Source organism: Ciconia boyciana, chromosome 2, assembly GCF_034638445.1.
Source record: "Ciconia boyciana chromosome 2, ASM3463844v1, whole genome shotgun sequence".
NCBI lineage: Eukaryota > Metazoa > Chordata > Aves > Ciconiiformes > Ciconiidae > Ciconia > Ciconia boyciana.
Genome location: NC_132935.1, coordinates 22,887,111 through 22,904,786, shown reverse-complemented (window position 1 = coordinate 22,904,786; position 17,676 = coordinate 22,887,111). Strand labels below are relative to the sequence as shown.

The following is a 17,676-nucleotide window of genomic DNA, read 5'->3' as shown; positions in this document are numbered from 1 at the left end:
GTGTATTTGAAGTTCAGGAAAGCATTCAGTACTGTACTGCATGAGAATTGTTAAAATTACTAATTTCTGCAAACTTTCACTAATCTGTTCACTTTGTGATGTAAGAGACAACGTCAGTCAGTTGAAGCCCATGAAGCTGCATTTATCTACCTCAACACCTGCAGTTCTTACCTCTGTCTTCCGATTTCACTATTTCCAGCTGGTCATACCTTGAGACACTGACACACCGCTTGACTGACCGTGAGACAAGCTATGTCTCATTTTCATGAGATATGGGCAAGAAATCAACGGATGCACTTACTTTTCATTTTGTTGGATTTGGGAGGCTGAAGGTAGCAGTTTATTATTCCCTGTTAGCATGGGAATTAACTTCGTAAGTTAGGAGATTTTCCAGCTTATGTACAATATCTCTATCCCCACCTAACCAACAGCATGGCTAGCCCAGGTCTAGAAGAGTGGAAAACTTGATGCAGGCAACAGCATGGCTCCTTGCAGAGCTTCCTCAGGTCTAATGGAATCAGCTCTGAGCCAAAGGTGTTGTGCCATATAACTGTGTTCCTGGGTGGACTTGGCACAGGATCAGCAGCAGTGTAAACATGGCACCTGGCTGGGCTGGTGCTCATCTGTGCAGAGCTGATTTGGATGTTTTGCGTCCACAGAACTGGCTTTCTTGCCATCCCGGTAACTCTATGATGGTAAAGGGTATGGAATGCTCTGGTGTTCTCCTAGTATTAGCCTGGGTTTAGAAAAGGGGAGTTAAGTAACTTGTGGGGAAGAGGACTGGTTGTCCCTTCCAGGCTGAGTTGGCAGTGACAGGTAGATCTCTTAACTGTCATTTGTATGGCTTTCTGGCACAGAAATGTCTCTTGCTTTCTCTGTTGATCCTGTATCACCTTATTTAAAATACTTAAATACTCAGTGGAACAGGATCCCCAGTTTCTCTCCCATGAGCATAACAGTCACTGAGCTATTGACTTAACCTTTTTCTTTTTTTTCTTTTTTTTTTTTTTAAAGGACTGCTTAAATTTTTATTTTATAGACTGGCAAAGGAGGTGTCTGAACATGGATCACTGAGCATTCTGAGAAGTAGTCCATTGCATAAACGCTGCCTTGGAGCTTGGGTTAGTTGTCTAACTTTTGGATATATGTACTATTTGATTCCTGCTCCTCTTGAGCATTTTCTTCTGGCTGTGAGGTTACCTCTGCTTCCTGAATTCTGTGAATGTCGTTTTCAGGTGCCTCTCTGTGTGGACATCGGCTAGGGAAACTGCTGTGAGGACTTTGCAAAGTGCCTGGAAGTTAGGCATCACAAGTTTCTGTGGCAATAGCCAGTCCCCTTGGTGGATCTGGCTCTTGATTGCTTTACTTAATGTCACAGAAGACTGACAGAATATTGCTTGAGAAGATCAATCCTGTCATGACCGAGATTTTCCTGGTCTAGCTTATGTGTGAAGTAGACAAGGAAGAAAGCATGGTGCAGGGTTACTACTCTGGTAACGTGGGTGGTGCTGTTCCACTAAAGTGCGTGTCCACCCTCACAAAGACAGGGAAACATAAATCTGGTGTGACTTTTTTGGAACCAGAGCAATAATTACTTCTGCTAGAATTCCCTTCAAATTAGGAGCTTTTTTATAGATAACAGGCAGTCTATCAACAGCATTACTAGGAATCTTCTAAATTGTATTCTACCCAAAAAGTTCAGTAATAAATCCATTTACTCCTGTAATACATGGCAAATACATGAAGAATTTAAGATTATTTTGAGGTGGTTCTGCTACCACAGTCCAGATGTAATGAAGCTCTGTCTAGACTTCAGATGTTTGAGGGCTTGCAGTATACTTTCCTTCAGTTAACTTATATTTGTCTGTCTTTTATGCTCTGTATAGTATACATGGAGATAAAACCATATATAATTGAAAGCTTTGTATAAATAGTTCACTTATGTAATGCTTGGGAAAACTCTCTCATGTTTGTTTTGGACTGTAAATTGCAGAGACTGGAATATCTATAATTTAGGTCAAGCTATAATTTAGGTTAGAACCACAAAATGCAGTGAATTTTGCTAATAAGCTATTTTGGAAGGTATTGGAATACTTGTACTTCAGTTTGCTTCAGAGTAACTTCTTAGTGAGATGTAATATTCCTGTTTATATTGTTTCTAAGCTTTGTTATAGTTAAGAAATATAGGGACATGTGTATTTTTATTTTGTTCTTAAGAAATACTTAAAGGGAAAACATGGAACTAAGTTGTTTTACTACAGAAAGAAATTCTGTAGTTGCTAGTTAATGCAAAACAGTCCAGAGCCCAGAGAAGTGAGAAGCAGAATAGCCTGCTTTATCTTTCTGTGTATGTGTCTGTGTATACTGGCAATGGCAATAGCAAGTTTAGTGCCCAGTTGTGGTGGTAGAGTGGTTTTTTTTGTTTTTGTTTTGCCTTTTTTAAAGTGAGTCAGTGTCTTGCCGCCCTACTGACCTCTGAAAACCTTCCCCCATGTGCCTTGTCCTTACCCTGGTTGGATTTCTCATTGATAGTCCCATCAACTTTGAACAGTTAGTATGAAGGTTCACAACTGAATATGTATTAAAATATATTGCATATATAGGTGTAGGGGTAAATGAGGGTGAAGAGTTTGCAAATACTCGTGCTTTTGTTGCAAATATATTGAATGTTTAGATGATGAGTAATTCAGCTCATTGAGCAGTTGCACAGCCTGCGATCTGAACTGATGCCTGACTAGTTTAGCTTGATGGGGGTGACGAAGGTCTGGCCCGCCGGGGTCTGCACTGCACAGGCATCTGACTGTTGGCCAGTCTGTCCCTGAGCCACTGGAGTTTACAGCACAGCATTTTTAAGATCAGCTGCCATCTGACTTTGCCTTCTAAATTATGATGCTTCAGGTGCTGACCGGTCGGCAGCTCCCACACGCCTACGGCTGAGGGAGGAGCAGACTGCTGGGAACAGTTCAGATTATCAACCCTTGCAAGTTACACTGTCCCCATGCTTTGTTCAGAGCCCTAAAATAACTTGTTGCCTTTGAAAGTCCAAGTGCATGCATTGCCTTTGCTGTTCAGCTGAAGGACAAAGATGAAAGCTCGTATCTTTGCAAACATCTTTCATTGCAGAACAGCATTGTTTGGTCCACTTGCTTGTTTACTACATTTTTCTTTCTCCCTCCCCTCCCCCCCCCCCTCCCCCCTCCCCCAGCTCCTTGAACTCCAGATTGTCCTTGGGTAGGAAACTTAAACTATTTGTGACTTTTAAACTACTGGGGTAACCTGATTTCTACTCTGACAAAAGATTTAATTCTTACCTCTGTACATGCCAGACTGATTACATTTAAAAAACGTTTGACAAGCTTTTAAATTAAACATGATTGTATTTGCCTTAATTCTCTTTTGAAAGCTGTAGAAAGTAATGCTGCTTTGTTTAAAACCAGCTTATTTTAATAAGTAAAATTCATGTACTTTCAATGCTTTTCTTTTACCTGTCAAATTAGCATGCACTAATGATGCGTATTAAATTTATATATATTCATATCTGAAATATTTTATTCCTGTCAGTGGATTTTAGTCCTGAAAAACTTTTGTCTTAGAGGAGTTACCCATATAATTTTGACTGGGGGTAGAAAATAGATTATGACTGATACTTGCTGCTGGCAGCAATAGTCAGTTATTACCCACAGCTCGGGTAGTGACATGGAGTATTTGGGCCCCCCCTAAATCAATGTCAAATTAGTTCATACCATCTTCATTGGTAGTTTAAAGGATGGTTGACATTGCACTAATGTTCATAAGCTGCACCCACATTTCTGTTTTGCAGTGCTGCTGTTGAAGTAGCAACTTCTAGCAGACATGTAGCAACAAGACACTTAAACTGCCTTAGCCTCCTGCAAAGTAGTTTCTAAATCCTTACATACTGACTTAAAAGTGTCTTTAACTTGCCTTTGATCTAAATCCATCAATGCAGCATCCAATTGGAAGAACCTAGTCTTTTCTCAACATTGCTTTGAATCTAATCAAACCCAAAAAATTTCATCCTTCGTTTAGTTTCATGTGTTAGGACATTTATTTATCGTGACTTAATTGTGCATAAATCAGAGTCAGAGTTTCTTGGTAGCTGAGTCACTGTGGCCATGAGCAAATTATCACCTTTGCCAGCCCATCTGGGAATTGTATGAAGGCATTAATCTCTCTGGGTATGATGCTAATCTCGTTCGCATCCAGTCGGGAATAGCTCTATTGAAACAATAGTGTAGGATTAAATCAACCATGCCATACTTGTTTCACTGTTTTTAATTGAAACAGATTATCATTATAAAAGTGGCTAAAGATACTGTGAAGATTACTTTTTATACTCACAGAGCTGTACTAACAATTAATTACTGCCTATTCTTTTGAGACCATTTATATACACCATGGCTGACAGTGGCTGTGTTTCCTACATATCACACATGAAAGTGTATATGTAAAATGTATTGTGTTTAGTTTTTGAGGTTGTACTTTCATTCTGTAATGACACTTACTGGACAATAGTTGTGTTTGAGTCTGGTGCTGTAAATTATTAATCATTATTTATTAATCATTAAGGTGAAGTGTTACTTCCTGTAAAGCAGGTAAATAGTTTCATGAATAACAATGTGTATCTTTAATATAGAGGGGAACCTGGGGTACACGGTGTAGTATGATTGTAGAAACTGAGATTTAAGCCTGTGTTTGCTTCCACGATTGAGATACACAGTTATGTAAGTGACAAGGTTGTAAGGTTGTTGCTTTAGGTCACAAGATTCGTATCAAATCATGAAAGGGTTATCATTGCTTAACAGTGAGACAGCTGGTGTCTCTCATTGTTTACCTTAGTTAACCTAGTTAACACTGAGGTTAACTAAGCTAGATGTTGTAACTTGGTAGCTAGACCTCAGTGGTTAGGCAAGTAGGTTGTTACTGTCTTAAATAACTGGCTCCAATGGCTGAACAAAGGCTGTTATCCTTTGTATATCTCAACAATTCAAGATATTTCCTGTCTCTTACAGTCAAGGTTTACCATAGCTGATTGTAAGAAAGACCTTGATATTTTGATCCACTGTTTTCTATATTATTTAAATATTTCTGTGACATTAATCAGCAGATTCAGGAGAACATTTTCACTTACTCGTTTTGACATATGTTATCATACATCCTAATCCTAGAGACATCTCATAATTTCTGGTAATACTTTTCTCTAGGATAAAACTGCGATGAGGTAGGACAGAGCATCTGCACTGTCTGCCTGGAATAATGAGCTTGTTTCTGTTGTGTCTTGGACTTGTAAGCCTGCTAAGCACAAAACAGAGAAGCATGCTGAGCACGAGATTCACATGCAGTTCTAGGTTGCAATTTGCTTGTTGGCAAAGCACGTTCAAGAGCATGTTTGCACCTAGCCATTTATTCTGTACGCTGCACCGCTTGTTTTCACTTGTCTCAGTTGTGTTATTGTTTGTAGGACCACACCATAACTGGATTTCTGAGATATCCAGAGGCAGAAAGCCAGACTAAAGTATAACATAGACATACTTTGTAAAGAACCTAGGATTTACTAAGTAAGGTGTTGGTGTTTTGTTCAGCGCAGAGAATATTCCTCTCCCTGGCTAGTGATGCTCTACTGCCTTTGATTGTTTGGCCGTATTCACAGCCCACAGCGGGTACATATATGCTTCATGGGGTTCAGTTCAGACCGTTTTGCACTGGGAGGTTTCTGTACAGGGCACGTGCCCCTCTCATACTCTGCACTGACAACACAGTGGAATGTTGGCATTTCACAGCCCTCAGTTCTTCACTGCTGTTGCTTGAGGCAGCACTTCTGTTGTTGTTACAGACCACATCATCTTTGGCTTTACAGTTGTGATTAGTTTGTTGGGGGCTTTTTTGGTAGATTGTTAGTATGTTCTAGTTTTCCTTATATTTACTGGGTTTTTTTTCCCATTGGCAGGAAGATGAGAATTTATATTTTAGGACTTGTGTTGGCTTTGTGAGGCTCCATTCTTGGTTTTAGAAGAGCCTGGTTTCAGTCTATTTTTAACACTGCCATCATGAAATCTGCAGATTTTCATCTCTGTCCTTCATGTGACAGGGCAATGGTTGCTAATGCTAGATATGCCAAGTGCCTTTTCATGTGGTTGTGCCACCTGCACATCCTGACCTTCCTGAAGAGGAGAGGAACGTGGTACAAGATTCTAAATTCACTGGCTTGGTGAATCTGCAGGTTTAATCTTGGACTTGCATGCTAAAGACATCAGCACGTGCATGTGTGCAGATTACTCAGCTAACCACTTGGGTAAAAAATGGTTGGTGGTTAGGGCACCTGTGATCCAGATAACACAGCCTCGAAGCAACCACATCATACTCTCAGTGAGCTTGTGATCCCAGTTTTACACTTTTTGCTTACACACTATCCAGCAAGAAGAGTGCATGCTTTGGTTTTGGTGAGATTTTGCTTTTATGGTCAGTCAGGAAATGCAGACCTATTATTTTCTACAATTAAACATTTCCAAATTGGCTGGCTCGAAGCGAAGCCCACGTTTAAAGATACATAATTGTTAGCAGAGTTCCAGGCGCAATTCAGACCTTTTTTGCTTTTCTTAAACAGTAAAAGTAGGCAGTTTCTGAAAATAAATTGTATTTTACAAATCTTATTTGTGTGTGCTTGAGGCAAAGTTTTACATTTTATAGAGGGGGTTATTTGGTTGAGGGAAATCATTGCCTGTAAAATCTATTGGAGGTTTTTTTGATGGACTCAATAACTTTGTTGAAAGAGGTGATTCAGCCTGCATATTATACTTCAGTTTTCAAAAAGGCTTTGATGTGGTCATAACCTATGTTTTTTAAAGGAACTATGCTGGTAACCCAACGGGAACTTTCTTTTCCAATGCCTACCTAAAGAACAAGAAGTAGGAATAAATAAATGTGTTGTCACAAAGTAGGGTATGAAATCATTAGCTGACAGTTTGATCCTATAGCAAATAAATGACTGGAGTGGTTCCCCCTAGTCATCTCTACTGAAACCTCTGACACACAACTAACTCTTAAATGACCTGGAAGAGGGATGGATAGTAAATTTGCTAAGAAGAAAAAATTGACTAAAGAGTTGCAGAAAGGTCTTGTGATAGATGCAATTGGACAATAAAATGGTAGGTGAGATTTAGGGATGGTAAATGCAGAGTAATGAATATAGGGAAAAATAACCCATTATTCATACAAGTAGATGTGCATGGTATTATATTAGTTACTGTCACTCAGAAAGGAGTCTTTGTCGTCACTGGATAGTTCTGCGGAAATGTGACGTCAGTGTTCAAATGTAGTCAAGGCAAATAGAAAGCAAAGTATATTATAAAAGGAGTAGAAATCAAAATGTAAAACACTGTTATGGTAATATATAATAATATGTAAAAGATAGCAGGATGGCAAAATGGCATGGAAAAAGTAGAGAGTAATCTGTTAGCTGTCAAAACACAAGCTAGGTTGCAAAACCCGGAGTTAAAATAAACAAATAAAATGCAGTATTTTCTCAGCAGTACCTGATTAAATTATACAATATAACTTACTGCTGTAGTATTTTTACAGAGAGTATAAGCATAAATGGTTGAAAAAGGGATTAGATGAGTTCTAGGAAGAAAGGAGGTCTGTTGGTGTCTTTTCAGCACAATGCTGGTTTTATAACCTGCTGCTCGTAAAGTTTCCTAAACCATTGATTGTTGGAAACTGGGAGGGATGTCAGCTTGTCATCTTGTATACCCCCCTTGCTACCAGCCAGGGTGAGAACTACATGTTTGGTCTGACTCAGAAGGTCTGCTTGTGTTTTCAGAACACCAAACCTCCTGCTCTTAACTTGTGCTCATGCTTTCAGATGTCAAAAGGTAAATATTTTTAGCAAGGTGAAAGAAACACTGCGAGAACAAATTACTTGGCTGACAAGTCCTTGGATTTCTGTTCTGATTACATTACAGGCTGAGCATAGCTTCCTTCCTGCAGTTTTGCATTTTTGCATTTATCTGTTAGGGTAGTTTTGCACTTAAATAAAATATGTTCTTTAAACAACAGCATTTAGACAATGATAATATGCTGTAGTAAAACTCTTGCAAGCATTTACTTTTCACTTGTCATTATCTACCTCTAATATACAGTATTATTGTGTAGCGATTCTTGTCATATTTTAGCTTTTAAGTGTTTTCATAAAACAGGAATTCTGTTAGAATGGAAAAGTTGGTTTTATGTCCTGACTTTCTTCAGCAGACATCGGTTTCTCTATACTCATTTTCTGTATCAAGGGAGCGAACTTATGATATGTAGCCTTATTAGCTATGTTGGAAAATGCTATTTAAAGATTGTTAGTTGCTAATCAAAATAGCTAGTAAAATATCTCTTTAGATAAAGTTGGTTTCATAGATATGAATATTGCTTAGTTGTTTGTTTGTTTTTTTTAAATTCTTACTTTCTAGAGAAAATATTGCTGTTTTACCTAAGTCTGTAAAAGTTCTTGACTGGCACCCCAAAACTTGCTGTAGAAAATTAATTTTATTTTTTATCAACTGAGATGAGCTTTGGGTGATAAAAAGGAAGAATTCATAACAACCAAGACAATTTCTACAAGATTTAATTTCAAAGGTAAACTCAATTTCTATAGGAGATGTATATGACTACCCAGGCTATTATCTTTATTTTATCCTAAGTGCCAGCAAAAACAGAGCTAACATAAATTAAACATTGGAGCAAAGAAAATTTAATTGAAAACAAACATCATAATTGTGCAAAGGAAATTTAATTCATTTAGGGTTAACTCCTGAGTGTTTTTTTCATCTGAAGCGGTGTAGCATTTAGAAAATAATCCAATTTATGGAACTGGAGCACATTATACCAGAGCTAGGCTTCTCTCCTTGTCATAAAATACTCAAGTCTTGGGTTCCTGAGAAGGCGGCTCCAGAGCAGACATGCAGAGGGGGGATCGATCAGACTTCTGTGCGCCTGCTGTAATGGCATCTGCAGATGCAGGACGCAGCCGGAGTGCTCTGAAGGATGGTGCCAACATTTTTTTGGATTTTCATAAAGGTTTTTCTGTTATTCTTGCTCTGCCTTATCTTCTCCCTTCCCCCCCTCCCCACACATTCCTATGTTTATTACAAAGGTCCCTCGAGGTTTTGTAGATATTCCATTTTTAAGGGAATTCCATTTATCAATGTCTTTCCTTTTAAACTGCATGCTCAGTAGCAAGACTTGCTCTTGGACTATGGGTGTATATGTATTTGGGATACTTAAAAGCTGACAAAAATAAGGATACTATTCTGAGCTCAGAAGTTAATCCTTCCTTTACCAGTCATTGGTTGAATATTTGAGATACATAGCTGTTAATGGCAAAGAATTTAATAAAATTCTTACTAAATAAAAATCTTACTAAAAATTCTGCCTTCTTCAAAAATTTTGTGTTCCTATTTATCAGCACATTTCAAAGTGTGTTAAATACTGTTTCAGCTTTGCTGATGCATGAACTTGACTATTTACGTGTGATATGGAGATTCCTTTTTCTTGAAATCCAAGAAGCATTTTATCAAAAAGCCTACATAAAAAGGCTGTCGTGTTCCTGCACAGTGATTTCACCCTCAGACAGGGGTTAGTTCACTTAGGACTGAAAATGTACTTTAACAGGAACTACAGGTACAGACCGCCTTTAAAAATCTCAGGGTGCTTACTCAGAAGCTGACTGGTGAGCGTAGGAACTTAATGTTTTACCCTATTTCTTAAAAATCTTGGGCTTTCATAATACCTTTCAGATTTCTAATATTGTCAAACAGGAAAAATCAGGTTTGAAGAGTTACAGATTGGCCAAGATCCTGGGGCAGGGGCTGGGCTAGAAGTGCTAACGGAGCTTGTCACTGCTCAGGCCACCAGGTTTTCCTCTTCCACAACTGCTGAACAAACACTATTTTCTACTATCTTTTCAAACCTCCAGGGGAACAAATGTGAGCCATAGTGATGAAAGTTAGTTTTGACACGTTGAATTATCTTTTTGAAATTCCTAACCAAAGCCTTTTTCTTCCCCGTAGCCTTTTCTTACGCTTATGAATCTTCACTGTTCACCGGACGTCCACACATTTCTGTGCAAAGCCTTTGTCCCGGCCTGCCTGGAGCAAGTTCACGTGATTCACCCTTGTCGAAGCCTCTGTGAGAAAGTGTATTCTGACTGTAAGCAGTTGATGGACACTTTTGGAATCACATGGCCGGAAGAGCTGGAATGTACCAGGTGGGGTATTTTTCATGTTGACAGGTGGTAGGGGGGATATTTTCATATTTGGCCTAGACTGAGCTGAAAATCTGAGGCAGAATGTTAAATATCACCTTGCTGTAGCATACTTATCACTGGTGACCCTACAGTGCTTATGCATAGGACTATTTTTTTATTAAAACTTTTTCATTATTCAAATGATCACCTTCATTTCCTGCTTGTGACTTTTTTGCAACAAAGTTCTGCAGCAGTTCTTTTCAGTATTCAGATCCCTGCAAAAAGAAGCTTTTTACTCTAAATTTCTTAAAACTTAAAATATTAAATGTTACAGGACAGATTTTGCTTTAGTTTCTGATCTCTAAACTAGGGATGATTATACTTACTTCATGGGGGTTTTATAAATAATTGCTCATAAAGTAATGAAATATAGAATATTCTATATTTGAATGGACACAGAGCATTAAATAGTAGAAGCCTTATCTTACTCCTAACCGCTTAAATGTGCACATTCAAGCTTGTGTTGCTTTTCCCTTACTGCCTGCCAAAAGTCTTTTTAAAATTTCACCTTTTTCTCAAAGATGTTCACGTGTCTGTTCCAGAGAGAAGACAGTTAATACTACATTTAGGGGAAAGACGAGTGTATATAAATTAAATGGAAACCACTGAAAACACTCCAGTGTCGTCATCTGGAGATTCTGACCTTCAGTGGCAGATATTTATAAATTAAGTCCAGGGTTTTTTTTTAACACACATCAGAGCAAGAAGTACAGGGAAGGAGCAGAGACTGGAAACTCAAATCATTTTTCTAACCTGCATGCAGTTGCTAATCTGTGATAGGGCTGAGGGAGAGCTGGGACAGTAGTCCTGTGCCGTGATCTCTGGTAGAAATCGGTATCGGAGTGAATATGACAGATGGCATTAATGCTGTTTCCCTTAGTTCTGCAGAAAAATTGAAGTTGTGGGGTTTTAAAACAAGAAGGCATTGACTTTTCCCATCTAGTATGAGCTTCTAAGCAACAGTTTTGTCACTCAGCACAGCAAATGTCTTCAAGAATTGTTTTGGAAAATTACAAGTGAATCCAGTTATTCAATATATCTTTCAAATGACATTATAAATCAGATCACATTTTCACAGGAATCACTGCAGGTTTTAATTATTCTATTACTGCTAGCATTTACTGAAGATGAACCTGCTCTGTTCATATGTGACATGATGTCTTCTCAATAGCCGATACAGCGAAGTCCATGTCATGCAGGATGTTCTTACAACAGCAGACGTCCTGCTGCTGGAGCCCATGGAAGAGGAGCTGGCATGAGGGTGGGCAGTAACCGGAATCCTGAGATTCACGCTCTTGTATTCTTACAGACATACATAATGCCTATTAAGACATGGATGAATAAAGTTTGCACTGTTCCCGTGCATGCTGGTCCGGCCTATGGTTAATGAAAGAATCTGCTACAGAATCAGTTTTCTTAATGATTAGTCTGGATTTATTTGGACAGTATGATGATGCAGAGAAACAAAGAACTGAAGGGGTTTTTTTAGCTCAAGCTGAGCTTGCAAACTGACATTGAGGGACTCTTATAATAGTGTTTGACAAAGAATGTTTTGAGATAACAGAATCTTACTTTAAAAACTAGAATGCAAAACTTGTTCTTTTTAAATATATGCTTAAACTTGGAATGCATATAAATATAAATCCCATTTTGAGTAAATGCTTACCTGGTTGAGTTATACTTACATAATCTAGTTTGAAGATATGTCCAACACTGCTAATACTATATTAACGATATAAAAAGGTCACATACTGTGTCCAATTAAACCCTTGAGCAATTGAGCCTAGAGCAGTTTTTAAATGAACAGTATGGAGCTAGAAAAAAAATTGCTAAAATAGTGATAATTTTTTACATGTATATTTTTTGCTTTTCTGTTTTTCAGGTAGGTAGTTTTATTGTTGTCAACAATGAAATATCACTATAACACAAAAAATTACAATAATAATCATTAACTGATGACCAGTATATTCTAGATACTGTCAGCCTTCTTTGTTGGTTGAAGCTTGCATTTTGACAAGATCATTTGCTCTCTCCAGCAGTCTATTGCTATCCAGATTGAAAAAAACTACTGTAAATATTTTTACGTACAGATGTAAAAGTTGAGTAGAATTTAAGACTCCAGTTGCTATTTGAGTAGTGTTTCATAAGCAATACAACAACAGGTAGAAAACAACAGTGAAATAGCTGTGTTTGAATAGTCTTCTAAACTGAAAATATTTGAAGTCTGTTTTTTAAAATGCCACCTGATTTTTTTGACATAATGCACATTTTGCATTATCTATAGAATTTGACAGTGCTTAAAATCAGATTTTTTTTTCTTATTTCTAAGAAATAATTACAGTTGAGAATGAGGTGTATTAAGATATTTCCTCTTCTGTTTTTTTATGTAGACTAGTCAATTGTGATGAGACTGTTCCTGCCACTGCTGCTGTAACCACAAACATACATGGAATTCAGAAGACCCCAGGCCAGACCCGAAGGGATTATGGGTTCTGGTGTCCCCGACACCTACACACTACCAATGGACAAGGCTACAAGTTCCTAGGAATTGATCAGTGTGCACCCCCATGTCCCAATATGTACTTCAAAAATTATGAATTGGATGTTGCAAAAAGCTTCATTGGAATAGTTTCAATCTTTTGTCTTTGTGCTACACTTTTCACATTCCTGACTTTTCTGATTGATGTTAAAAGGTTTAGGTACCCAGAGAGGCCGATCATATATTACTCTGTCTGTTACAGCATAGTCTCTCTAATGTACTTTATCGGATTTTTACTTGGGAACAGAACTGCCTGTAACGAGGCAGATGATAAGTTAGAAATTGGTGAAACAGTTGTTCTTGGCTCCCAAAACAAAGCCTGTACCGTCCTTTTCATGGTTTTGTATTTTTTCACTATGGCAGGAACTATATGGTGGGTGATTCTTACAATCACTTGGTTCCTTGCAGCAGGAAGAAAATGGAGCTGTGAAGCTATTGCACAAAAGGCCATGTGGTTCCACGCAGTTGCGTGGGGAATACCTGGTTTTCTAACCATTATGCTCCTTGCAATGAACAAAGTTGAAGGGGACAATATCAGTGGAGTTTGTTTTGTGGGTCTCTACGATCTGGACGCCTCTCTGTACTTTGTGCTTTTGCCATTGTGCCTTTGTGTTTTTTTCGGTCTCTCTCTTCTTTTAGCTGGTATTATTTCTTTAAATCACGTGCGGCAAGTCATACAGCACGATGGCAGAAACCAGGAGAAGCTAAAGAAATTTATGATCCGAATTGGAGTTTTTAGTGGTTTATACTTGGTACCACTTGTAGCACTTCTTGGATGTTATGTCTATGAACTGGTGAACCGGAAAATCTGGGAAACGACTTGGGTATTTGACCACTGCAACCAGTACCATATTCCTTGTCCTTATCAGGCAAGTAGCAGTTTCATTTATAAATAATACTGGAAAGTTAATTAGCAAAAATCCTTATGCGTCACTGTATCTGCCGCGCAGTTAGTAAATTATTTCACATTAACTAATCAGTTCAAGAACATGCAGTGATTAGTTGCTTTTTAAGTCAAAATTGGTGGTACCATACTTTTGCTTTGAAATTTTTCACTAACCAGATTGATAGCACTCAGCAATTAAATTCCAACTCATAGCTCTAAAGGGAATATATAATCTTTATGATATTTGAACTTCGTGTTACAAATTATGTTGGGGGGAGGATCATTCTTCACAGTATCTATTCCTAAAAGTAGTTGCTCAGTACTTGGGTGCCTAGCTCAGTATCAAAGTACCTAAGGTGAATTTGCATCGATTTCAGTTGAAGCTGAAATAATGATTCTTGAAAATTGAGTCTAAATTGGATTTAAAATGTTGCTTATAACCACAGATTTAAAATCACTTTCGTCTTTTTTTCTTTGAAGTGTAGAAGTATAAAACACTTGAAATTGCAAAACAAATTTCCAATACATTTTTTCCACGATAGATGTCATTTGCAGGCTGATTTTCAGTAATGTGAAGAAATCTTTAAAAAAAAACCCAACCAAACAATAAACAAACGAAAAAAGAAAAAAAAAAAAAAAACAAAAACAAAAAAACAACCCAACAGCACTCTAAATTGCGGAGGTATTCATATTTAACATTTGACTCTTAAAAAAACAACTTCCTTGGAGACGCTTTTAAAGTAAATCTGCCCATGTTCAGTACTCTCTATGGATTAAATCTCTTGTAAGTACATAAAACTGCCTGCAATTGCAAGTAATTTGTGGTTTGTTTCTTTCCATTTAAGAACAGATACAAAAGAAGACACCATCACTAAGAGAAATGCAGGTGTCTTGTGTCATCTTTCATTGTCTTGCACTTACCATCTATGTTTTTACTGCAATAAACTGTCATTAAAAAGAGGAATATAAACACAGGCGTTATGGAATGATAAGACTTGATCCTTCTACATTTTTCAACAGCCTCTATATCCTCTGAAGTCAGTGTAAGCTGAGAGTAGCACGGCTCATGTACTTCTTGGTTATTTTTGCTTCCATTACCATTCTTAACAAGTGTACTTTGTCTTCAGCAGCTTTTGCACTGAGCTCTGTATCAGACTAAATGGTCCAAAACCTACAAGGTTGAAAACAAGGCTTTTATGCTTTTTAAAAAAAAAAAATTGTTTTGTAGTGCTTAATATAACAGCTTGGCATAATAAGGCAGAAAGAGCATGTATTTTCAGCCTTTAATTAACCTATTGGAAAGAGTAAATAGCAACAGGGAATGTGACACAAAGACATACTTAATGGGATCTGTCCCTGTAATAAACAGTGTGCTAACTATGGAGTAGCTTAAAGTGGCGTGCTCGGCCTTGGCTTACCTGAGCTAGCTTGTAGACTTTTATTATGTTGGCCAGATCAAAACCAAACAAAAACAAACTTCAGTTTAAGTAGCTAATGTTACCTGGCCATCAAGAATAGTGACTTTCATAGATGGGACTGGCAGATAAGCCAGGTAACGTAAATTAAATTTGCGGCTTGGGAGCAGAAGATAATAATCTCTTACTGAGTTAAATGTCTCAGCTCCTATGATCCAGTTCTGCAAATAGGTGGATTAATTTTGCAATAAACAGAAAACTACTATGTAGTTCCCTGCGGCTCCTTGAAGATGCTGTCTAATCTGATTAACTCCCAACTCATCCACTTACTGTTTCTTTTAAGTTGAAGGGAATAATTTTAGACATACAAACTATCTCTGAAGAACATGGTTACTAATACTGTTACCCCCCCAAGTTATCTTTCCTTTCAATTGAAAAGAAAAATATTTCCTTCTGACTAATCTCCTCTCTGTGTATTCAGCTGTAGACATTAACCAGGTCTGACTTGACTGTACATGTCTAATGTTTGTCCACAGTACAAGCCTCAACAAAGAACAACAGCCATAAGGAGAAAGTCTCTCTTTTACATGATTTGTTTTCTGCGTTTAAAAAGATAAATCAACAAGTATATTTTCTTCTTTGCATTTATTAAACTTTGTTATCTTCTAGGCAAAGGCACTAGCAAGACCAGAAATATTTTTGTTTCTGATGAAATATTTGCTGACATTAATTGTTGGCATATCTCCAGTCTTCTGGGTGGGAAGTAAAAAGACCTGTTCTGAATGGGCCAATTTCTTCAACAGAAACCGCAAAAGAGAGTAAGAACAATTTTTTAATTCCTGTTTTTTAAAGTGTATACTTTAAAATAAGTTGGATTTCAGATGTGTTTCTTAAATATAGCTCAGGCAATCAAAATGTTGTCCTTAGACCCTTTCCTTTTTGGAGTCTGAACGCTGCATATGGGCATCAGCAAAATTCCATTGGAGTCTGTGGAAGTTCTACATATGCAGTGACTTTTGACAACATTCTCAGGAGACAGAAAATATTTTCCTGTGCTGATTTGCTCTCTTCATAGAGCAGAAGACATACTGTTGTGTTTAGCATTGGCTAATACATCTCTGGTTTCCAGTCAAATGAGGGAAGGTAATGTCAGCCATCAACTGAGATCCTTTCACGTGTTCCAACTACTTAATTTGGCACAGTACTTAGCTGTGTTTACTATCATGCAATAACAACATCCTCTGCTTTTCTCCTCTGCCAGGCTCGTCTTATTTTAAAATTAATTTTCATTGAACCCTCCTTAGTATCACTTTTATTGTATTAATCTACTGTTCCTTGGGTTTTTTTCTGAAACAGAGTAATTCAGTTTAATTACTTAATTTTAGTAAATTTATATCTATGGATTTAAACAGATTATAAGTGTCATCTCCGTTTCCTGTAGTTGTCATTTTTTCCATTCCTTTTTATTCCTTGATTATTTCATTTTAGATTATCTGTGTTACTCATAAATTATACTGTATTTTTAGATCTTTTTATTTCTTTGGATTTCCCAAGGCAGCAGTCCTTAAGCTGCTTTTATTTTACATCTACATTCCTTGATGGTGAGCTTATAGCTTCCTTTCCCTCTCCCCTGTTTTTCCATTTCCTGTATAATTTTTCTTGTGTTTCAGATGTTAACTGCTTTCAGCTATAAGAATTTAAAAATAACGAGGTCGACTTTATAACGCTAACTTTTTTTTTCACTTGAATGAGGATTACTTTATGTAAAGTTAATTTGGTAATACAGCTGCTTATGAGCTAATCCTGCTTTCCTCTCTTAGATGATTAATCTACTGAAATCATTGGACCTACTTGCAGAAGTAAGAAATGTAGAAATCTGCTTTATTTAATTGTTCCACAGACATAATTACTTTGGAGCCATTATGATCAGACTTTTTTCTCCTCTTTTCACATACAATTGTTTTCCTCGTGTTCATTGACATCCAGCTCAGATTGCATCGTTGGTTGCTATTCTTTCACGTTTTTGTGTACGAAGCTATATTACATTATATCTAAGGTTATCCTCTTCATTCAATTACATGCTTGTATTTTCTTTCAGTCCAATCAGTGAAAGTCGAAGAGTGCTGCAAGAATCATGCGAATTCTTCTTGAAGCACAATTCCAAAGTTAAGCATAAAAAGAAGCACTACAAATCAACTTCGCACAGATTGAAAGTTATTTCGAAGTCAATGGGGACTAGTACGGGTGGCACAACAAATCATGGAACTTCTGCAGTAGCAATCACTAATCATGATTACTTAAGCCAAGAAACTGTTGCAGAAATTAAAACCTCTCCAGAGACATCTGAGAAAGAGATAGAGGCAGACGGAACATCAGCCCGAAGAGTCGAGGAAAGTGAAATCAGTGGAGATCAAATGTTATCTTGTTCTAAACTGACCGTGGATCAGGTGGAAAAAAGAAACAAAGCAGATAGCACATGTGATATGAGTAGCTTGGCTGAGAGTATGAAGAGAGTAGGTGAAGGAAGGTA

General features: G+C 37.5%; 1 protein-coding gene across 4 annotated transcripts in view; it reads left to right on the top strand.

Moving 5' to 3' along the window:
- FZD6 (frizzled class receptor 6) overlaps positions 1–17,676 on the top strand; it is a 32,351-nt gene that overhangs the window by 12,160 nt on the left and 2,515 nt on the right. For 2 of the 4 annotated variants that reach the window (XM_072852072.1, XM_072852071.1), the window contains exons 3-6: positions 10,071–10,267; positions 12,697–13,714; positions 15,816–15,964; positions 17,245–17,673. In XM_072852072.1, the coding sequence (XP_072708173.1) occupies positions 10,071–10,267; positions 12,697–13,714; positions 15,816–15,964; positions 17,245–17,673 (1,793 nt within the window). Of the gene's footprint in view, positions 1–1,014; positions 1,122–10,070; positions 10,268–12,696; positions 13,715–15,815; positions 15,965–17,244; positions 17,674–17,676 lie in introns of all 4 variants that reach the window. The other 2 variants (XM_072852073.1, XM_072852074.1) reach the window with 2 other exon arrangements.